Below are 19085 nucleotides of genomic sequence, written 5' to 3'. Positions count from 1 at the left end.
CAACCGTTTGGTTTTCATTTCAGTTTGGCAACTATGCCCTCCTGCCTTAAGTTCGAATCCCTCACTTTCAGAAGATGATATGCTAACATTGTTTTATACTTCTTGAAACATTTATGTCCCTTGTTCAGTTATTTCCAACCAATTCTACAAACCCAAATTGTAAATCTGTTTGTGTGCGCTTTTAAAGTTGATGCATTTATTCACATTGTTATTGTCTTGTTTTTATTTCTTGCTGCCTCAATAGTTTTCATGCTTAAAGCTGGGGTATAGTACTTAATTAGGACAGACGAAAGGCTGTCCTTCCTTGTTTACATTTAATAAGGTATTCTGGAGGTAAAAGGTTTGTGCTATTTAGAACTCTGTACAAAAGCTTAAATCCCCCAAGCACAACAGCAACGTGAAAGGGGAGAAATAGCTATGCCAATTTCTGTTTTATTCTTGTTTCAGAACCCTTTCGCTCAAAAATCTACTGGGCCCAATTAAAATGAAAAGTTGCATACAGGTCCTATACGTTCCCATCATAGAGGGAAGTAAGCAAGCAAAGAAGAAGGAGCTATTTTTGGACCTAGTTACTGAAAAACAGGCTATGAGGCTATTTCTGGGCTATAACCACCTCACATGATGGAAGACTCTTTCCACACAAAAAAACCTTCTACCACTTTTTTATTTAAAAACCCCCAGCATATTTAGAAGGTTTGTCTAGACAGGGGGCAGCAAACCTTTTCAGCAGGGGGCTGGTCCACTGTCCCTCAGACCTTGTGGGGGGGCCGGACTATATTTTGAAAAAAATATATAAGGAATGAATTCCTATGCCCCACAAATAACCCAGAGATGTATTTTAAATAAAAGGACACATTCTACTCATGTAAAAACATGCTGATTCCCGGACCGTCCACAGGCCGGATTTAGAAGGTGATTGGGCCGGATCCGGTCCCCGGGCATTAGTTTGCCTACCCACGTTCTAGAACCATTAGGGAGTCTGGAGGGTTTTTTGCACAGATATGCATCCAACATGGCAGTCCCCACCTGCAATCTGAAGTAGTTACAGCCCAGATGCAGGCATTACCTCCTGATCTGCTTTCTGTGAGACGTAAGCCGTAGTGCAATACAGCAGCTTGGAAAAGACACAGGAAGCAGTGTCCTATTTCTCGGATTTAACTCCAAGCAAGGCTCCCAGAATGTCTGCATGTCAACAAACTTTCAGGGTTAAAGAACCAGCTGCACTGTACATTCCACTGCAAATAAAATGATACATTCTTGCCTGCCTGGTGAAATTGTCGCTCAATTTATTATAGAACAAAAATTACATCCAGTGGTATAGGATAGTCTTAGGACTCCATCTGGTGGCTTAACAGAGAAACCATTTCTGACCAGCGGGAGGAAGCCCTGAAATCAAAGGGAAGCCTAACTCCAGACACACAAAATCTGATTGTAAACCAATGCACTGATTTTAAAAGAAACATTTGAGTCATATATCCGAGACACAGAATCAGAAGTGAAGAGCTCCCTGCATCAGTATTTACCAAACAAAAGGCCGCTAAGTTAAATGGCCTGGTTATATGTATTTTTCTTATTCTATGAACCAGGTTTAAGCAGGAAAAGATTAACATGGAAAGATTCTACACATGCACCATAGCAGTTTGCTTTGGCTACCTGGTCTGCTGAGCACACTCCATGCACGTGCAGAACCCTGCTTTACATTCGAAGCCAGAGAGCAAAACTTGGGGACTTCGGTGGGAAATGGCACTTAATAATGCAGCCCAATATTATGAACTGGATAAATTCAGGTAATTGCAAGCTCCAGCAATATCTTGACTATAACACAGATAAAAATTACATGTAAAGTGGAAGCTCAGGGAGCCAGCAGGGATTCCAGTTGCTGAGTGGCAATTTTAACCACCTGCCAACATCACAAAAATCACTGCGAACCATATCTGCGACACTGACTATCTCCCCACTGGATACACTGTGGGAAGGTTGCCTGTATTTCTAAATATATATAATGTGCAAAATGTCGCTGAGATACTGTTTTATTCAGCCGACAGCAATAAGCACTTCATTGAATTAACAATACCGCTGGGACTTACAATGAAGTGCTGCGGTGCGTTCTTACCTTTAATAGGAATGCTTCTGCGGTTCAGGATTTTATGACCTGGTCATTTGATATTCCCTCTCAATCCCTGTTTTCTTTTATAACTAACACTTAACATTGTCCAGCTGCTGAGTGTGTGCACTGCTCATTGGGTTGTTGTTTTTTGTTGTGTTTCTTTAAGGGGTTTCCCCCAAGTTTTCCTCTCCCTTAGAATATTTGTAATTCAGCAATCCTTGGGATTCCCCCAACCATGGTGATACTCCCCCTCTTATTTTCTCAGTTGCTCCATTTTGGCTCCATTTCCATTGGTATTCACCACTCAAGTTCACTATCAGAAGAAGAAATAGTATTGGGGATTTCAGTACTGTTTCTCAAATTTGGGTCCCCAGCTGTTGATGGCCTACAATTCCCATCATTCCTAGCTAACAGGACCAGCGGCCAAGGATGATGGGAGTTGAAGTCCAACAACAGCTAGGCAACCAAATTTGAGAAGCACTGCTGAATCTTATTGTGTAACAGGAACCTGTGATCCTCCAGTTAATGGTCTACAACTCTGACCACTGACTACGTTGGGTGGGACTCATGGCAGCTGGAAACCAACAACCACAGGGTCCCAAATTCTATTTTATGAAGTCCTGCTAGCATTAGCTGTAGACTGTACAAAGGTCCAGTTTGTACACATTTATTGGTAACGACTATGTGTGTGTGGCCCCCCTTCAATCTCTAACCTATTTCTTGAATCCAGAGAAGCTAGACACTAAGGAGGTCAGTTTCTGCCTTAAGAATGTTTTCTTCTAAGTTCTATACAAAGCAAAAATGTGTTGAAAAACTATGTATCTACCAGATTTTCGTTGCCGTCGTCCAATTAAGTCCGTCACTGTCTTCTGGAATTTTTTAGCTTCTTCTTCATTAGCAAAATTAAGACCCACCTGACATGCCTGAAAAACAAATATTTTCTTATGAAATTAACTTTTCTAAGAAACTATATTAAGACGTGCAGGTTTTTTGCAATCTTAAATTAGTGTCTTTTAAATTTTAGATTGCTTTGATAAATTAGGTACTGAGCAACTAACAAATGTAATAAATAATAATAAACACTAGATGTACTAAGGGGATTTCAGTTTGTCGCTGACAACTGCTACTGACTTCAATATGTATAAGGTGTGCCTATCTGTTCCCCTGAATTTTACTCATATGGTTATAAGATGAAGGAAAACAAATCTGTAAAAAATAATGAATTCTTTTGACATTAACTTCTTAATACAAATTATCAGAAAAGCTGCACAGTTCTTTATATTATTTGATTTAGAGAATAAAAGAGAGACTGTGCAGGTGTAAATATACCTGGCAGCACAAACTGACAGGACTATTTTATTCCTTTTAATGTTGTTATAGAGATAACTATGCAAAATACAGCAAAATACTTACGTCTCCAGCAAAGGTATGAAAATATGGTCTAGGACTATTATATACAAAATTATTATACAATTCTTGTTCCCACAACTGTTTTCCATCCTAAAGAAAAATGGAAGGGGGGAAAAAGACACTGAGAAAAGTGACTGCAGACACATACTTATATGACTTCTGCATGCTGGCAAACTTCCTGCTTCCTCTCAGTTGCCTATTCTTAGGAGAGGACTCCATGCCATCTTCTTGAAAAGCAAAGAGCCAACACTATGCTGAGGACAAAGCCATCAAGTTGCATTGCTTCTTGGCTACCTGCCATCATTTCTATATCGTGGATTTAGATATATGCTTAAGTTGTTCTATACATTAAAATATTAATTTTCAGATTGACCTTTTATTCAGCAGTTCTTGTTGCCAAACTGTCAGGCTACAGCTCAACAGCTTGCTAATTGAGCTACGAGAACTTCTGCAGCAAGATCAGGAAGCAAAGCTCTGGCTTTCCACATGGTTCTCCTCCCAAGTACATTTATTTCTTTAGACCCATGTGTTCCTACTTTTTAAGTGTGATCAACACGCGCCACAGAGCTGAAACATATCACACATTCATTTCTGTTTCTACAGTTTAACAATTCGTTAATACATAAATCAGAGGCATGCTATTCGACACATTTTAACAAATTAAGACAAACACAAGCATATTTTAGAGAAAGCAAAAGGAGGAGAATCTCACCTTAATATCATATATTCTGATAAAATAAGACCTTTGTGGATTGTCTTTTACAAGGCAAGCTACGCCGCAGCACTTCTTCGACCACATAGCATTGCGATCTGCTGCATAAATCTGAACAATTGCAGAAGACATTGTCTAAAAAAGAAGAAAAGTTTTGTTAAGACTTGAGAGCTCATCATCATCATGCAACCTTCATATGTACAAACATGTAATTGTTTATGAAGCTGTGTAGAGCTTCATAAAAAATGGTGCTTGTTCTGGTTAGCACTACTGGAAATCTAACCAAACATCACCTATAAAAAATACAGTAAGGATGCTGCTTTTGCCTGAGCGTTATTTTAAACAGATACAGTCCTGACAATAGTAGAGTGCCAACCTTTGTTCAAAGGCACTATAAAATCCCACTTGGATTGCTACTACTGGGTAGGAAGGTTTCACGGAAACTTAGCACACACAGGATTTAATTCATTCAACGATGAATAGTCCAACACTGAACAAGAATATTCAACAAAAGAAATTCTTGTTTAGACAGCAAGTTATCAAGTTCCTCCATAGTCCTTAGGACGGTGAACCAAGCAGTTTGTGGAAGAGTAAAAAAAGAACTTGGGAACAATGGCTCAGACTCCATTATTCAGTAATGCATTTAAAACTGGAAGCTGCATTAGTTTTATAATCATCACAGGTTCAAAGGAGGTGAAAAATAGCAAATGTGATAATATCTAGCTTCTCATTTGCTGGATATAGGGATGTAAGTTAGATAATACAGTACAGAAGTGACTTTTCTTATGAGCTTCTGGAACCCATTTCCCCTCAACTTTTTCTTATATTGACCAGTTGCATGTTGAACTACATAACAGCAATAAAAATTAGTATCAGAATACATCATGACAAAGAGCTACAAGCCCTTAAGTCAATAAATCTATCTTTGTGGGGTTTTTAAAAATATATATTCATTATCAGGGGCACAAAAATATCTTCAACATTTGGAAGCCTACGAAGAACAAGGGGACACACCTGAGAGCAACAGTAAGGGGAAATGCTTTGCTAGCATCCTAATTGTTCTTTTCTTTCTTCCTTCTCTCTCCCCACAGAGCAGAGCTTTCCAAACTGTGTTGCGACAGGTTAGCGTGTCGGCTGCAGTGTGTAGGTGTGTCACACAAATGGTCCCCACGTGCCTCCTGGGGCTGGAGAGGGGTTAGTTTAACCTCTGGTTTGCTAGTAAAACTGAATTACTGTGTCACGAATTGATGAATGCCTAAAAAGTGTGTCACCAATATAAAAAGTTTTGAAAGCTCTGGCTTAAAGTCAGGGCTCCACCCTACCTGGAGATTATAACCTTGGACTTGAGAGCCCTTCCACCACCAAGTGGTTGCTTAGTTATGATTAGTAACTCAGGAAACGAAGCTGTGGAAGTGGATGGTGGCAGCCAGTCCCACAAACAGTAGTGCTGAAGGGTGGAAAAAACCTGCTCCCAGCACCAGGGACTAATTTCTCAGGTGCCGGGGATGATCAGATAACTGGACTTTTATAACCCTTCTGCAAATATCAAACATTTACCTACACTGCAGTTTACAGACTTCATTGCAACTCTGGTTCTGCAAGACTGGATAGCATATGCTATTTGCACTCTCTCCTTTCAAGGTTCATTGAAGTCTAGACACGACTGGCAGAATTTGAGATTTATTCAGAACAGGCTTTCCCTCTCAAGGGCTGGAGCAGCCAACATGAATCCAAGGCAGCCTTTAAGAACAGGTATCTTGCAAATTCCGATTACCTAATACAAAGTTGGTTATTGCTAACATTGCTTAGATGACAATCCTTTCCTAATACTGAAAGATTCATGGTCCTTTGAATGATCTACTCTAAGAGATGGATTCTAATGCAGCACTTCAAAGCAGCTGACATAATTTGTACGTCGCTTTTCTGCAAAATTGTGGCCGAAGCAGTCCAAAGCACATCAACTGATCAAGTGTAAGGGTTAAAAATAAAAATAAAAATAGAGACAACAAGAAATAATTGCAATTTATTAATACCAAAAAGCCCACCTAAACACATAATGTTGTATAAAACAATACAGATACACTAACCTAACAGCTTAAAATTAAACAGAAGAAAATAATGTCTACTACAGAGATAAAATTGGGGGTGAGGGGATTACCATTCTAAAAAGACATTTCTCAGAAGCTCACATTAACTATCCTACATTCATTGGAGTGTAGCCACACTTACCACTTAAGGAACCCTTCCCTCCCACCCAAGGCTGCTACCGCTGTGAGGCCAATTCCTTACATAAGCAGTGGAACAATACCTGCAATTCCACCCACAAGCATTCCTGGGAGTTGTTTCACAGAGGAATGCCCTTGAGATGCCTTTAGACAGGGCTCTAGGCAGAGACAGGTAGAGCTCACCCTGCTCAGGCCCATGTCACAGTGGGGTGGACTTGCCCACAGGTGAGCCTCTGGGATGGGGTGAGCATTTGTGGGGCAGTGGATGAAGTTCACGACTGCCAGGGGAGCAATGCACACCCCACCTGTGGCCACAGAAGAAGTGACCCCAACATAAGGATATAGAGGTAGCCCATCTGCCAATCCCCTCCCCATCATTCTTGTACTTTGGGTTAGAATCTAGTTAACTTGAACAAGATAGTTCTTGAATCCTTTTGACCATTGTTTTAATAGAAAAGCAGTTGCCACCTGGCAAACTAGTAAGGTGTATTGATTTAAATCTAAACAAGTGCAAACGAAAGCTCTCTTCGTGTTAACAGGGTTATTCTGTCTCCTCCTCACTGCTGCAGAACTTCATGAAAAGCCACTCACTGTGGATCAGGAAGCCAGAATTGTGTAAGCTGTGTTGCTAGGGGCTATAACTAAAGGAAAACCTGCAGGAAACAGGGGCACTCCTACCTTTGCATCAGCGAGGTGCTGTGTTGTGTTGGAAATATTTCAGTACCTTAAAGAAAGGCAGTCAAGCCATAAAATACTGTATTTTGACAAAAACTACCTGATTCTATTTATACTGTATTAGAAAGACCTAACTGACTTTGAAAGGCACAAGTCTGAAAATATGCTAACTCCACAGTGTCTACCAATTTGGACCACCTAAACCAGAGGTACTCAACATGGTGTCTTCCATATGTTGTTGGATGATAATCCCACCACCCCTGCCCATACCTGCATGGGGCTGCTGACAGTTGCAGTTCCAGTATCTGGAGGCATTGGCTACCTCTGATTTAAGCTTACCCTGCATTTGATAGAATCAAATAATCAATATTCTGCCTTTGCTATATCGTTTAGGTGTTGTATAATAAAAAGCTAGCGGTTCAATAAAGACAGCAAAAACAAGTAGTGACTCAGGACCTTTGTTTCTAGTACTTTTAAAAAATTAATATGTATATGTGTATATGTTGCATATCATTACATTATATTTGATCACGGACTGGAAATATTCAGCAGTGACTGATAAACGAAAGTCTTTTATGTGTGTAGTATAATTTCTCTACCCAATCAAAAGCCTTTTCAGCCTTAAGAATTAAAGACTAAGCAAATTACCACCTTTATGAAGATATACAAGTCTTAGTATGGCTAATTTTATATAAAGTTCCAACATTCTTCAAAGTGGTTTATGAAGTTTATAGCGATTCAAAAATAAATTTAGCACATTTTTTTGTAGTGGGAGAATGGTCTTGTGACTGATCTTCACTTGGGGTTACAACTACCACTAGTTTGACAGGGCTTCGGGGTATGGCATTTCCTAAAAAATAGAATCTTACATTTCCTAACAATTAAAAATATTAAGTCATCATTTGACCAATTTTATCTAGGTCTTAGAGAGACCTCTTCAACAGAACTGGTATTAAAGAAATACAAAATCATATGGACAGCTGGCATTGCACATTATCTACATGTATACAGGCTCATCAACATTCCCAGTTAGATGATTTTAGCTAGCACAGCTGGAGAAGCCTTTTGTCATAAAACCTCGTTGTGCACAAAACAAAAACGTGATCCAACTGAATTTTAAAGTGAATTAGGATACACCACTATTTGAAGAACTTCTTCTCTAGATTTCCCGCTACCCCCATGCTGGGTCTTGGATGCGATGTCCAAGTGGGGAGGAAGGAATGGCAACTCTGATAAGTTTTTCACCTCCCCGCACCCCTCAGGAAGAGGTTGTGGCTGAGGTTACAGAAACCAGCAAACCAATTCCTGCAGACCACAACCCTCTTCCTCTTAAAGCCCAAGGAAGTTCCTTGTAGATAAAGCAGAAGTAATCACTCAAAGTGGCAAAGTCACACACACTATGAGTATAGGCTATTGCCAAGCTGCAAAGAAAAAGGAAGTTAATTTGTGGTATTTCACCCAAAGCCACAATACTACAGGATGATTCTGGCCTTTGCAATTTTAACCACAGAACAGGCATTGCAGATCCCCAGTTTCTGCAGTAATACATCTTTCTGACCTTGAAAACATCAGCAAGCAATTTCATATTGATTTGGCTCAATGAGTGGACCAAAGCTTAGATTAAAAAATATTTTCAGACTCTCCCAAATTACTATTTTTCATGAGCTATGCTCCAAGTTTTCAGAAATATTTAAAATGTACTCCCCATTCCTCACATACTGAAACACAATCATACCCCAGCACATAGAAGAACCTCAAGCTGAGGTTCTTCCCGTTCATCAGGCCTCTCTATCTGCCCCTTGGGACTCTTTTCAGGTCATGCCTCTCAACAGCCCTGCTCCACAATATCTATCCTCAAGCGTTTTTAAATGAATGGAAGAGGTTCCTGAACTGTGATCATGCTTCTTGCTTGCCTGGATAGGAGAATGGAGAGATGCGTGTAAGTATATGGGGGCGGGGGCGGGGAGGACCACTACTTTTGCATAGCTGAGACACAGCCCACAGTACAAGTTTAAGGGCAACATCTATAGTTCCACACACTTTTACCTCTGTCCCCATCTACCTCTGGCATTCAGCCCATGGAGGACTGCCTACTGTATTGATTGGTAAAAGCAAAAAGCTCCCAACGGATCTCTCCAAAATGGATAAATGGTCAAAAGTGGTTCAATGTAAGCATGCATTAAGTGGTGCAACCTTTTAGGCAAAAATAAATTCTAACACACACATACACTGATGGGCTCTCAGGCGGTGCTGACTTGACAGAAAGGATCTTGGGGTTGTGGCAGATAATGCAATGTAAGTGCAGACTTAATATGTGGCGGCTGCGGAAAGCGGTGAATGCCACGCCAAGGATTAGTAGGAAAGGGATTGAAAATAGAGCTGTCAGTATTGAAATTCCTTTAATCAAATCATGCCACACCATATTCAAAATACTGTATGGTTCTAGTTGCTACATCTATCGGCAGTGATAAACACAACCCCCATAGTCAGTGTTGTGTTGTGGATGGTTCTAAAACTCAATGCAACTAGGGGGGAGAGTCACACTCTGCTGGAGCTGGTTATCTGGGCAGTAGGTGACAGTAGGTGTTTCAACGCATGTGTTTGCTGTCCACTGCCCCCAAAAGCCTAATCTCTATCTAGCTCCAAAGTGAAGGGATGGAACCAGGCTGTGGCAGTCAAGGTACTCAGAGCACTATGTTGCCCCATAGAGTCCTTGCTACCCAGCTAGAGAGGGTGGGCACAAGCAGGGTTCTGCTGAATATCTGAGGCCCTACAAGGACAGCACAACTACGCATTGTTATTCACTTCCAAGTAGAAATGAATAGGTCTGTAGTAAAGGAAGGGGGGCAAGGTCATGGAATCCAGAAACTTTTGTCTTCACTATGAAGAATACGCAAAACTTGTGGGTCCCTGCTGGTAAGTGAATTTAGAACTGCTGGAGTTCTCCTCCTCATAGATTGCTCATGATTTACATCAAGCTGCACCTGGCTGCTACAAATGCTGTACAGCATAGCAGAACACACAAAAGGGCAATAGATTTAACCAAAAAACAAGACAAGAAAAGGTGGGATAGACCTTGAGATGCATCATCTTTGCTTACAGAAAAATCCACTTTATCGTGATGCAATAAAGTTACTCTAAATAACTGTAATCAGTTATTTTTAACTTTGCAATTTTAGGCTAATCAATGTAGCAAACTATATACAAGACAGTGACTACAGTAGTTTATTATTTTAAGAACTCGAAGAAAAACGTAGCAGCAAAACTTTGTAAACGTAAAAACAAGCAGTGCTATAAACAACAAGTCCATTCTATGTCTGGTTTATTACAAGCCTTATTCCCGGCTTTGAGTTTAAGTCAAACAGAGACCAGGGCTACCACTTACATAAAGGCACTCAGCTTTACAGAATTGCCAGGCCATGATCAAACTGGTAGACAATCAGGACCACAGACACAGGACAGAGGAGTCTTTGACCCTTTGCAGTTATTCCAGAACCCTACACCCAACTTCCAGTATTCATCTTTAAAGCTTTTAACTTTCTCACCTTTGGGAGAAGAAACCCATACTGGCAGGATTGTAGGCAACTGCTGGGGGCAGGGGGAGGAAGGGAGGGAGGAGAGAAATGGACTGTGGCTTCCAGTTGTGATAAACACAATTGTTTAACTGATCAACAAGACAGGTATTCCAAACCTAGCACAGACAGTTACCTTTACTTCTTTTCTAAATAAATCATGTTTTACATAGGGTATTTCTTTTTTAAAAAAATAAAATAAAATATTGTTGCATTATTAGCCCAATGAAGTTTTGAAGCTGCTTTGCATACAATCCTATACTGTCCATACTCAAGACAATGCTGTTGTGCAGGCCAATCCTTCAGGGTGCTAGGGGAAGCTATACCCCAGCTTTGTTGTTCACAAGTGCCCTTTGTCAGGAAGCCTCATACAAAATATGCAGAGGACTAATACCAATTGCAAACAATTTCAAAATGCAATCCTATCACGGGCCAAAGCAATACACAGCAAAATAAAGAGTTTTCCAGGCCTCCTGGTATCTTAGTCCTTGGACTGAACAGTCTCACCAAAGATCTCTGTAAGCTGGCCTTTTCAGCTAAAGAGCAGGGTAAAAACATTTCAAATTATAACTCTTTTTTAACAAATGAAGATCGGCAATAAAAGCAGTTGCATGCCCTCGCTCTAGGCTTCCGAAAAACGAGACAACCTGTTCAATCTTTTAACAGCACAAAATCATCTCATCGCTCTTTTATTCACAGTATGGAAGGGGAAGGAGGCAGCAAATGGCAAGCATGCCGAAAGCAATGCAAACCCACACGCTAGAGAACACTGAAAGGGAGTACATAATAGACACCCCTTGCTAAGCTACAACCACCACAAATTTATACGTAACGCCAGAACATAAAGGTATTTTAAAAATCCTACTGGAATGGCTTATTTAACAGCAAGGCCACATGATGTTCGTGCTCAGTTTTCTGAAAGTACTGCCCTGAATTCCACAAGGCTGCTCTTACAAAAGTCTAGATGAAACAGAACAGTTGTTGCTACTTTCGCACACACTTAATAAAATGCATGCATCCCACATGAACCCTGCTTCAAGCACCTTCCTCTCACAGAAAATGGGGATTCCTCATACGCACTTGTATAGCTCAACTGTTACTGCTAAATCACAGGCAGAAAATTGAGATGGGTATTTGGCAAGAACTCACACTACATTTCCTGGTGCTCAGGTCTGTGTGCTGCTACTGTTTAAAAAAATCCCATGACTGAAGACAATGCAAATCCCACTTTTTCCTTCCCCAATGAGTGTCCAATACAAACTGGGAAAGAATGGCAAAAATTTAACTGCAGCCTCCTTGTCTAAGAATGAACAATGCCTACTACTTCTGTTTTATCTGAAAGTGTGTCTTAAACACCAACTTTCCATAGTACAATCCAGTCAACAGAACAGTAGCAGCAGAATCCTGATATCATTGATTGTATTGTATTTCCGCAGCATAGCTGGATGCCAGAAGTAAGGGGGAGGACGAGGAACAGAGTGAAAGTGTGAAGAGTTAAGCATCTGGAAAAGGAACAAGTACAGATGCAAAAAAAATTACAAAACAATGTTGCAAGTCATGAATCCTGGCTACCACTGGAAACTAGGGCTCATTAAGGCGACTCAGGGGAGGCCACAGATAGATCTGTCAATATTAGACAAATGAAGGTATTATATAGTATGTCACTGTTTCTTTGAAGATCATTTAGACAAACTAGCATATTGCATGCATGTTCTGCAGACATGTATTTCACTCAACCTGCAGTGTGAGCTAATCAATATAATTTTTCTAAAGCCTTCTGGTGTCTTTCAACTGCTGAAGTGGACATACTGAACCAGGGCCTCATTTCACTGTTTCAGTTACGAAACAAAAATGGCATAGGCTATAGCAATGTACTGGGCTAGCAATAAATGAAATTTTAAAAAAGAAAAGAATGGAATGTGAGCCACCTAGGGTACTAGGCTTTTGCTTTCATAAAACCAAGACAATCATACAATTGATTGCATAGTTGTAAATATATGTGCAGGATGCTTTCGTGTGAGCAGCAGCGTGGGAGGAGCCCCAAGTTAACAAAAATGAAACCAAAATTGGAATAGTGACATCTGACTGAAGCTGGTGCGGGACCTGATGGTGAAAGGTGTTCAGAGATTGCAGTATTGAGCTTGATAATCAATCTGCCTTTCAGAATGATTATCTGTAACAGGCTAATGTCTTTTTTCTCCATATATATTTCTTACATAAGCAGAAGATGGAGTGGCAATTTCTGTGTGATATACCTCGTTCGGAACATAGGATGCTGCCAGTCTATTTGTCCATCTAGACCAGATGTGGGCAGTCTTTGGCCCTCCACATGGTACAGCTCCCATCGCTGGCCATTGGCCTAGCTTGCTGGGGCTGATGGGAGTTGTTCAACATCTTGAGGGCCAAAGGTTCCCCACACCTGATCTAAACTAGACTAGACTAATACTTCCTGATCTAGACTAATACTGCCTACCCTGAAGAGGAGCAGCTCCAGGGATTCACAAAAAAGGGCTTTTCCATTCCTCCTCCCTGATCCTTTTAACCAGAGATCCAGCCTGGGACTTCCCTGCACACCAAGCATGTACACTTAGTGTTACATATGTATCACAGTTCTAACAGTTTGCACTTGGAAAGGTGAAGAGAAAATTCACTCTGTATTTTTCAGAACTGTAAGATTCTCATCAACATATAAATAATAATTTTATTATTTATATCCCGCCCATCTGGCTGGGTTTCCCCAGACACTCTGGGGAAGTCTGCAAACAAATCACTTTCAAAGAGAATTTTAGCAACCTCATCAATAGGATGTCCCAAATACTGTGCCCCCCAGATGCCTAGAGTTTGAAATATGTTTGCATCCCCGGAGAACTGGCACCTAGTATTTTATTTATTTTCTCCTATTCTGACACACATTCAACCTCCTGTAATACTATAAGGGTATACCACCTAATTTTCATAGCAAACTGCTAACTTGCTCTAAAATTGCTCACACGTTTGCGGGGAGCCTTCAGGTAGCCTAAATATTTATTTGCTGCAGTTAGCAACACATTTTACTCAGGCTTCCTGCAGTGTTGACATCTAATTGACTAAGACTTCCATCGTTTATAAACTATATGAATAACATGGTGGTTTTCTTTTGGGGCTTTTTGATAACTCATGCACATTCTCAGAAGAGGCATTTCTTTGTGTGCAATTGAAGCTGCCTTAAACCAATTCAGTTCAGTAGTAAATCTAGCTCAGCACTGTCTAGTACTACCGGGGCGTGGGTGGTGCTGTGGTCTAAACCACAAAGCCTGGGGCTTGCTGATCAGAAGGTCGGCGGTTTGAATCCCCGCGACAGGGTGAGCTCTTGTTGTTCGGTCCCAGCTCCTGCCAACCTAGCACGTCAAAGTGCAAGTAGATAAATAGGTACCGCTCCGGCGGGAAGGTAAATGGTGTTTCTGTGTGCTGCTCTGATTCGCCAGAAGCGGCTTAAGTCATGCTGGCCATATGACCTGGAAGCTGTCTGCAGACAAACGCTGGTTCCCTCAGCCTGTAAAGCGAGATGAGCGCCGCAACCCCACTCATCCGCAACTGGACTTAATGGTCAGGGGTCCCTTTACCTTTACCGTCTAGAAAGGCTGGCAGTGATTTTCAGGATTTCAAACAGTCTTTCCCAGATCTACCTGGAGATGCCAGGAATGAATGTGAAACCCTTGGCACACGAAGCTTGTGCTCTTCTTCCCAAGGGAGAAGGAGCGGATCCTTTTAACATATGCCTACCACCTACACTATTTTCTTGTATTTTAAAAAAAAAATTAAATGGATACTTTAAGAAATATAACAGATCAAATCAGGCTACTTTTTTAAGGCGGTGCAATGGTTTTAGCCAATCTAAAGCACAGCCCTATCCTTAACTAAGAAGTAAGCTCCACTGGATTCAATGGAGTTTACTCCAAGGTAAAGATTTAAGTTTGCTAAACACTGCAGCCCTTGCAGGTATCCTTTTATTTACCACTAGAATCTAATGAAACAATTACTGCATGCTTTTACCAAAAGTTCCAAATTTTATAACTTTGAAAGTCAGAAAAATGCCTGCTCACTCTTAGCAATTGTTTCAGCTGCCTAGTCCTCAACCTAATGTAGTGACTGTGCAAAATAAAGGGGGGGTTGCTAATGGCACTATTAACATTGAGGGTGGGGCACACTCTCCTGCATTGCACCAACTGGCAAGGGAGTTGGCATTAAGCCACTCAGCCCAGTTAAGGTAAATAGTACTTCAACGTACTCTAGAGGATTTTACACACTCCCTGGCAAGTCTCAGCATCCCCAGGGAATAGCATAATGCCACTGCCAGCATCCTTTCGACAGTACTGACACTCTTTTGGTATTACATTTTGCTTTTAGCATTATATTTTGCCTATGCGCAGAGGCCCTTTATGTAATACCAGTGTGCAAAAGTCATTAGAGTCACTATGGCAGAGTGGACAATTACGTAGGGCTCAGGGGAAGAGTAAGAAGAATTACTACTGGCATTGTGGTGAACCTGTAATGTTGAGACTCCAGGTCCCATCAACCCCAGCCAAGCACAGCCAATAGGAGGAGGTGATGGGAACTGTAGTCCCCCCTCCCTTGTAGTAGCATTTACTACCATTAGTCTTAATGGTCTCAATAAATAACTAATAACCTCAGACTCTGAATACTTTCTACTGCAAGGGAAATAATGGAAGAATATGGTCAGAATTCACTGATTCCTACTGACATTTGAGATAGATCTATAATATAAGCCAGTTTTCACTGAGGCATAGCTGGAGGCAATGATCTGTAGTGTGCCTCATCTACCCAAGTAATTCTAGAGCTAAAAAATAAATAAATCAAGCCTTCCACAGATGCTAGTAAATTACTGCAATCTTTACTGGATCTTGTATCTCTCCCTAACATGTCTTACTTTTGTTGGTTTTCTACAATTCAGTGCTGGGTAATAACATACATATTTGTTAATCCATGTTCTAATGCCCTAACTTCTTGCTGTGATATACCTAGTTATTGTAATTTTTTATCTGTGCTGTTTCTCTCCTGGTAAGCTTACATTACAACTCTACTAAATCAGAACAAGTCTTTAGTGGCTCGCTCACAAAAAGATTTACTATTTATATTTACATTTTAGAAAATAAAAAAATGGCCCAGAAGAATAGATTAATTCAGACAATGACATGGGCCCAAACATTACATGATGGCGATGGTGATGTCTTGCTGCCCTTCATCGTAAGATCTCAGGGCAGTTCACAGAATAAAATACAAGCCAAAAACAGGATGATACTGTATTTCTTGGGATTTACACTAAGAAATTGGAAAAAGAGCAAAAAGTTTCAGTGCAAGGCTTTGAACAGTATTAGTAACAATGTTGGGTGCTCAATAACAATAAAAGCAAATGTCAGAATTCTTAAGCTTGCAAATACCTACAGGATACTAATAATTAGGACTTAAAAAAAAAAAAAGAACTCTACCAAGGCTTTTCAGTCTTTTTAAAAGATCCCTCAGTGAAGTGTATCTACATGGGTGCATCTGCCATGTCAGCCTATTGTTTAAAGGGAAACAAAACAGAGTACATTCTGGTTTTGCCTGGCCCAGATCATACCACCTTGTTTCCTGAAAGTTCACGAAATCCTACAGGTGAAATCCAGGCAGACCGATTCAGGCCTGCTCTAACCTGCTGAACTTTTCCACGAAGCGTTGCAACAGCTCTATGACTGACACACTCATACCGCAGAGCATTACTGGGACTGCCCTTTTCAAAATATACCTGTCAAGAGAGAAGCATAGAGGAAGTGGGAGAGCAAGTAACCAGTAGGAACCAGTTAACAGCAGCCGAGCAGTATCATTGCAGCTCACACCTGTGCAAAACAAGCGAAGTGCTGTGACTGTACACCTGTGAAAGACGTGTCCCTGGAGTCCCCTGCCAGATCTATTTCCTCCTGCAAGCACAGAGGAGTGCCAAAGTGCAACCCAACTAAGGGGGCACCTGGAAGGGAACACAGAGAGGCGGGGCAGCCCCGACTATTTTTCCTGGCACAGTGTTGCTTGCGGCTGTACTCACCTGCGCCCCACATTCCCCCCACTCACCGGACCAAAAAGAGGAAATGCTGATGAACGCCTCGCCCGAATGGAAGGAAAGGAACACACCTCCACCCCACACACCTTGCTTATTTCCCACTACGACAGCCGATAGCTGGGCAGGGCAGGTTGAGAAAAAAGGAAGCAAACAGCTGTTATGTGGGAAAGGACTGGCAAGCAGCGTTCCTGTTCTCCCAACCCCAGAAAGACCAGCAAGGCATCTGCCCCCCCCCCCCCGATCTTGACCAAAAGAGGAAAGGGGCAGCCATCCCCATGGGAGTAGATGGGGGGCCAGAGCAGCAGCTGCCACCACCCCCCGATTCAAGTAAACAAACAGAAACACTTAGCTAAAAGTAGAAAACGTAGAAAGATTTGGACAGATTTTTCTGAGCACTTGGGTTCAAAAGAAAGTAATTTAATCGTTGAGACATTTCATTCCGAATCTGCTAGAGTCAGAGGACGATGACAGGTGGGTGTCCAGCCCCCTCTAACATAAACCTTGGCTACTTGCCCTCCCCCCCAAAATATAAATCTTGAATACTTGTTCCAACATCAATCCTGACTACTTATCCCAACAAAATCTTGACTACCTGCCCCCCCCCATAAACACTGCCTACCTGCTCTCCCCCAACAAGCCCTGGCTACCTGCCCCCCCTAAATCCTCACTACTTGTTCCAATATAAACCCTTGGTATCTGCCCAACACCTGGCTATCTGCCCCCCAAACATAAAATTCTGGTTACTTGCCCCCTGTAAAATAAATCCTGGCTATGCCTATGGGGCCCACCCCCCATTCTAAACCCTTTGCTCCCACCCAAATGCAGCAGCCCCCCCCCCCAAGTCGCAGGCATATTTTCCCCACAGCAAGGCCCTCAGAGGTCAACGGGGCTCTGCTGGCCAAGCGTCCTGGAGCCCCAAGCCCTCCCTGAAGCCGCGTTCACACGCACACGCGTCCTGTACACATCCCCCCACGCCCAGCCCGGGGTGGTAAACAGGGGCCACTTCGAGTGTTTTTTTTTCCAGGCCCGGCCCGGCCCTCTCCTCACTCACCACACATTTCTTGCCCAGGAAGCCGAAGAGGCTCTCGTTCTCCTGCGGGGTGAGCAGCATGGAGCCCACATTGGTGATCCGCCGCGGCGGCGGAGGCTGCTGGTTGTTGCTCATCGCGCCGCTCCGAGATGCCGGCCGGCCGCTTCTGCTTCGGGGCTCCGGGCTCTCGTGGCGGCGGCGGCCGCGTCCCCCCGGCTCTCGACCAGCAGTGGCAGCCGCTTCCGCCCCGCTGGCTACTGCGGCAGCGGCGGCGGCGGCGGCAGCATCGGGGCGGCGACCGGAGACGGCGCTGAGGGGGCTGGGCGAGCTCTAGGCCGGAGCCCTTCCTCCTCCTCCTCCTCGGCCTCTCGCTTCACTCCTTCCCCCCTCAAACGCCCCGGGCTCGGGCCGAGCGATCCAACATGGCAGCAGGGGGGCGAGGCAGCGAGAGAGCGGGCGGCGTGAGGGGAAAGAACTCGGCCGCCGGGCCAGGGAAGCAGCGGCGGCGGCGGCGGAGAGAGGCCCGTCCTTCCTCCTCGCCCTCCCTTTCCTGTTCCTTCTTCCCCGCCGGCCTGAGGAGGAGAAGGAGGAGGGGACTGAGTGGCGGCGGCTGCTCTGCTGCTTCTCGCCGCTGTTCCGCGCGGCCCGGTTAGTGGCGCGGCCCGCGGCCTGCGCCGCTTAAATACCGGCCGGGCTGGTCGAGCCTGACTCTCGCCCGGGCTGTCATGGGGAAAGAGGCGGCGGCGGCGGCCGGGAGATGGAGAGGCGAGGCCGCCGCTCCTGGGTTGTTGGCCGGGGTGGGAGGAAGTTTGCTGGATGGGGAGCAAACTGTGGATGATAATGATAACAGTAACAACAACATTGTAAATAAATGAATAAATCTCACAACAACAACAACATTCTAAGTAAATGAATAAATATCATCATCATCAACATTGTAAATAAATGAATAAACCTCACAATAACAATATTCTAAATAAATGAATAAATCTCATAATCAACAACATTGTAAATAAATGAATAACTCTCGCAACAATAACAATATTCTAAATAAATGAATGAATATCATCAACAGCAGCATTGTAAATAAATGAATAAATCTCACAACAACAATAACAATATTCTAAATGAATGAATGAATATCATCAACAGCAACATTGTAAATAAACGAATAAACCTCACAACAACAATAACAATATTCTAAATAAATGAATGAATATCATCAACAGCAACATTGTAAATAAATGAATAAATCTCAACAAT

The 19085-nt window shown here is 42.6% G+C and overlaps 1 protein-coding gene across 2 annotated transcripts in view; it reads right to left on the bottom strand.

The window, feature by feature from the left end:
* WASL (WASP like actin nucleation promoting factor) overlaps positions 1-18611 on the bottom strand; it is a 34492-nt gene extending 15881 nt beyond the window's left edge. For both annotated transcript variants that reach the window (XM_083399847.1, XM_083399848.1), the window contains exons 1-4: positions 17844-18611; positions 4230-4364; positions 3521-3607; positions 2934-3030 (exon numbers count right to left, since the gene is read on the bottom strand). In XM_083399847.1, the coding sequence (XP_083255973.1) occupies positions 2934-3030; positions 3521-3607; positions 4230-4364; positions 17844-17957 (433 nt within the window). In that variant the 5' untranslated portion in view covers positions 17958-18611. The remainder of the gene's footprint in view (positions 1-2933; positions 3031-3520; positions 3608-4229; positions 4365-17843) is intronic.
* Between the last annotated feature and the right edge of the window lie 474 nt (positions 18612-19085).

Source organism: Podarcis tiliguerta (genome assembly GCF_965153285.1).
Source record: "Podarcis tiliguerta genome assembly, chromosome: 10".
NCBI lineage: Eukaryota > Metazoa > Chordata > Lepidosauria > Squamata > Lacertidae > Podarcis > Podarcis tiliguerta.
Note: the sequence above shows the minus strand (reverse complement) of the source record. Positions and strands in the feature narration are given on the sequence as shown.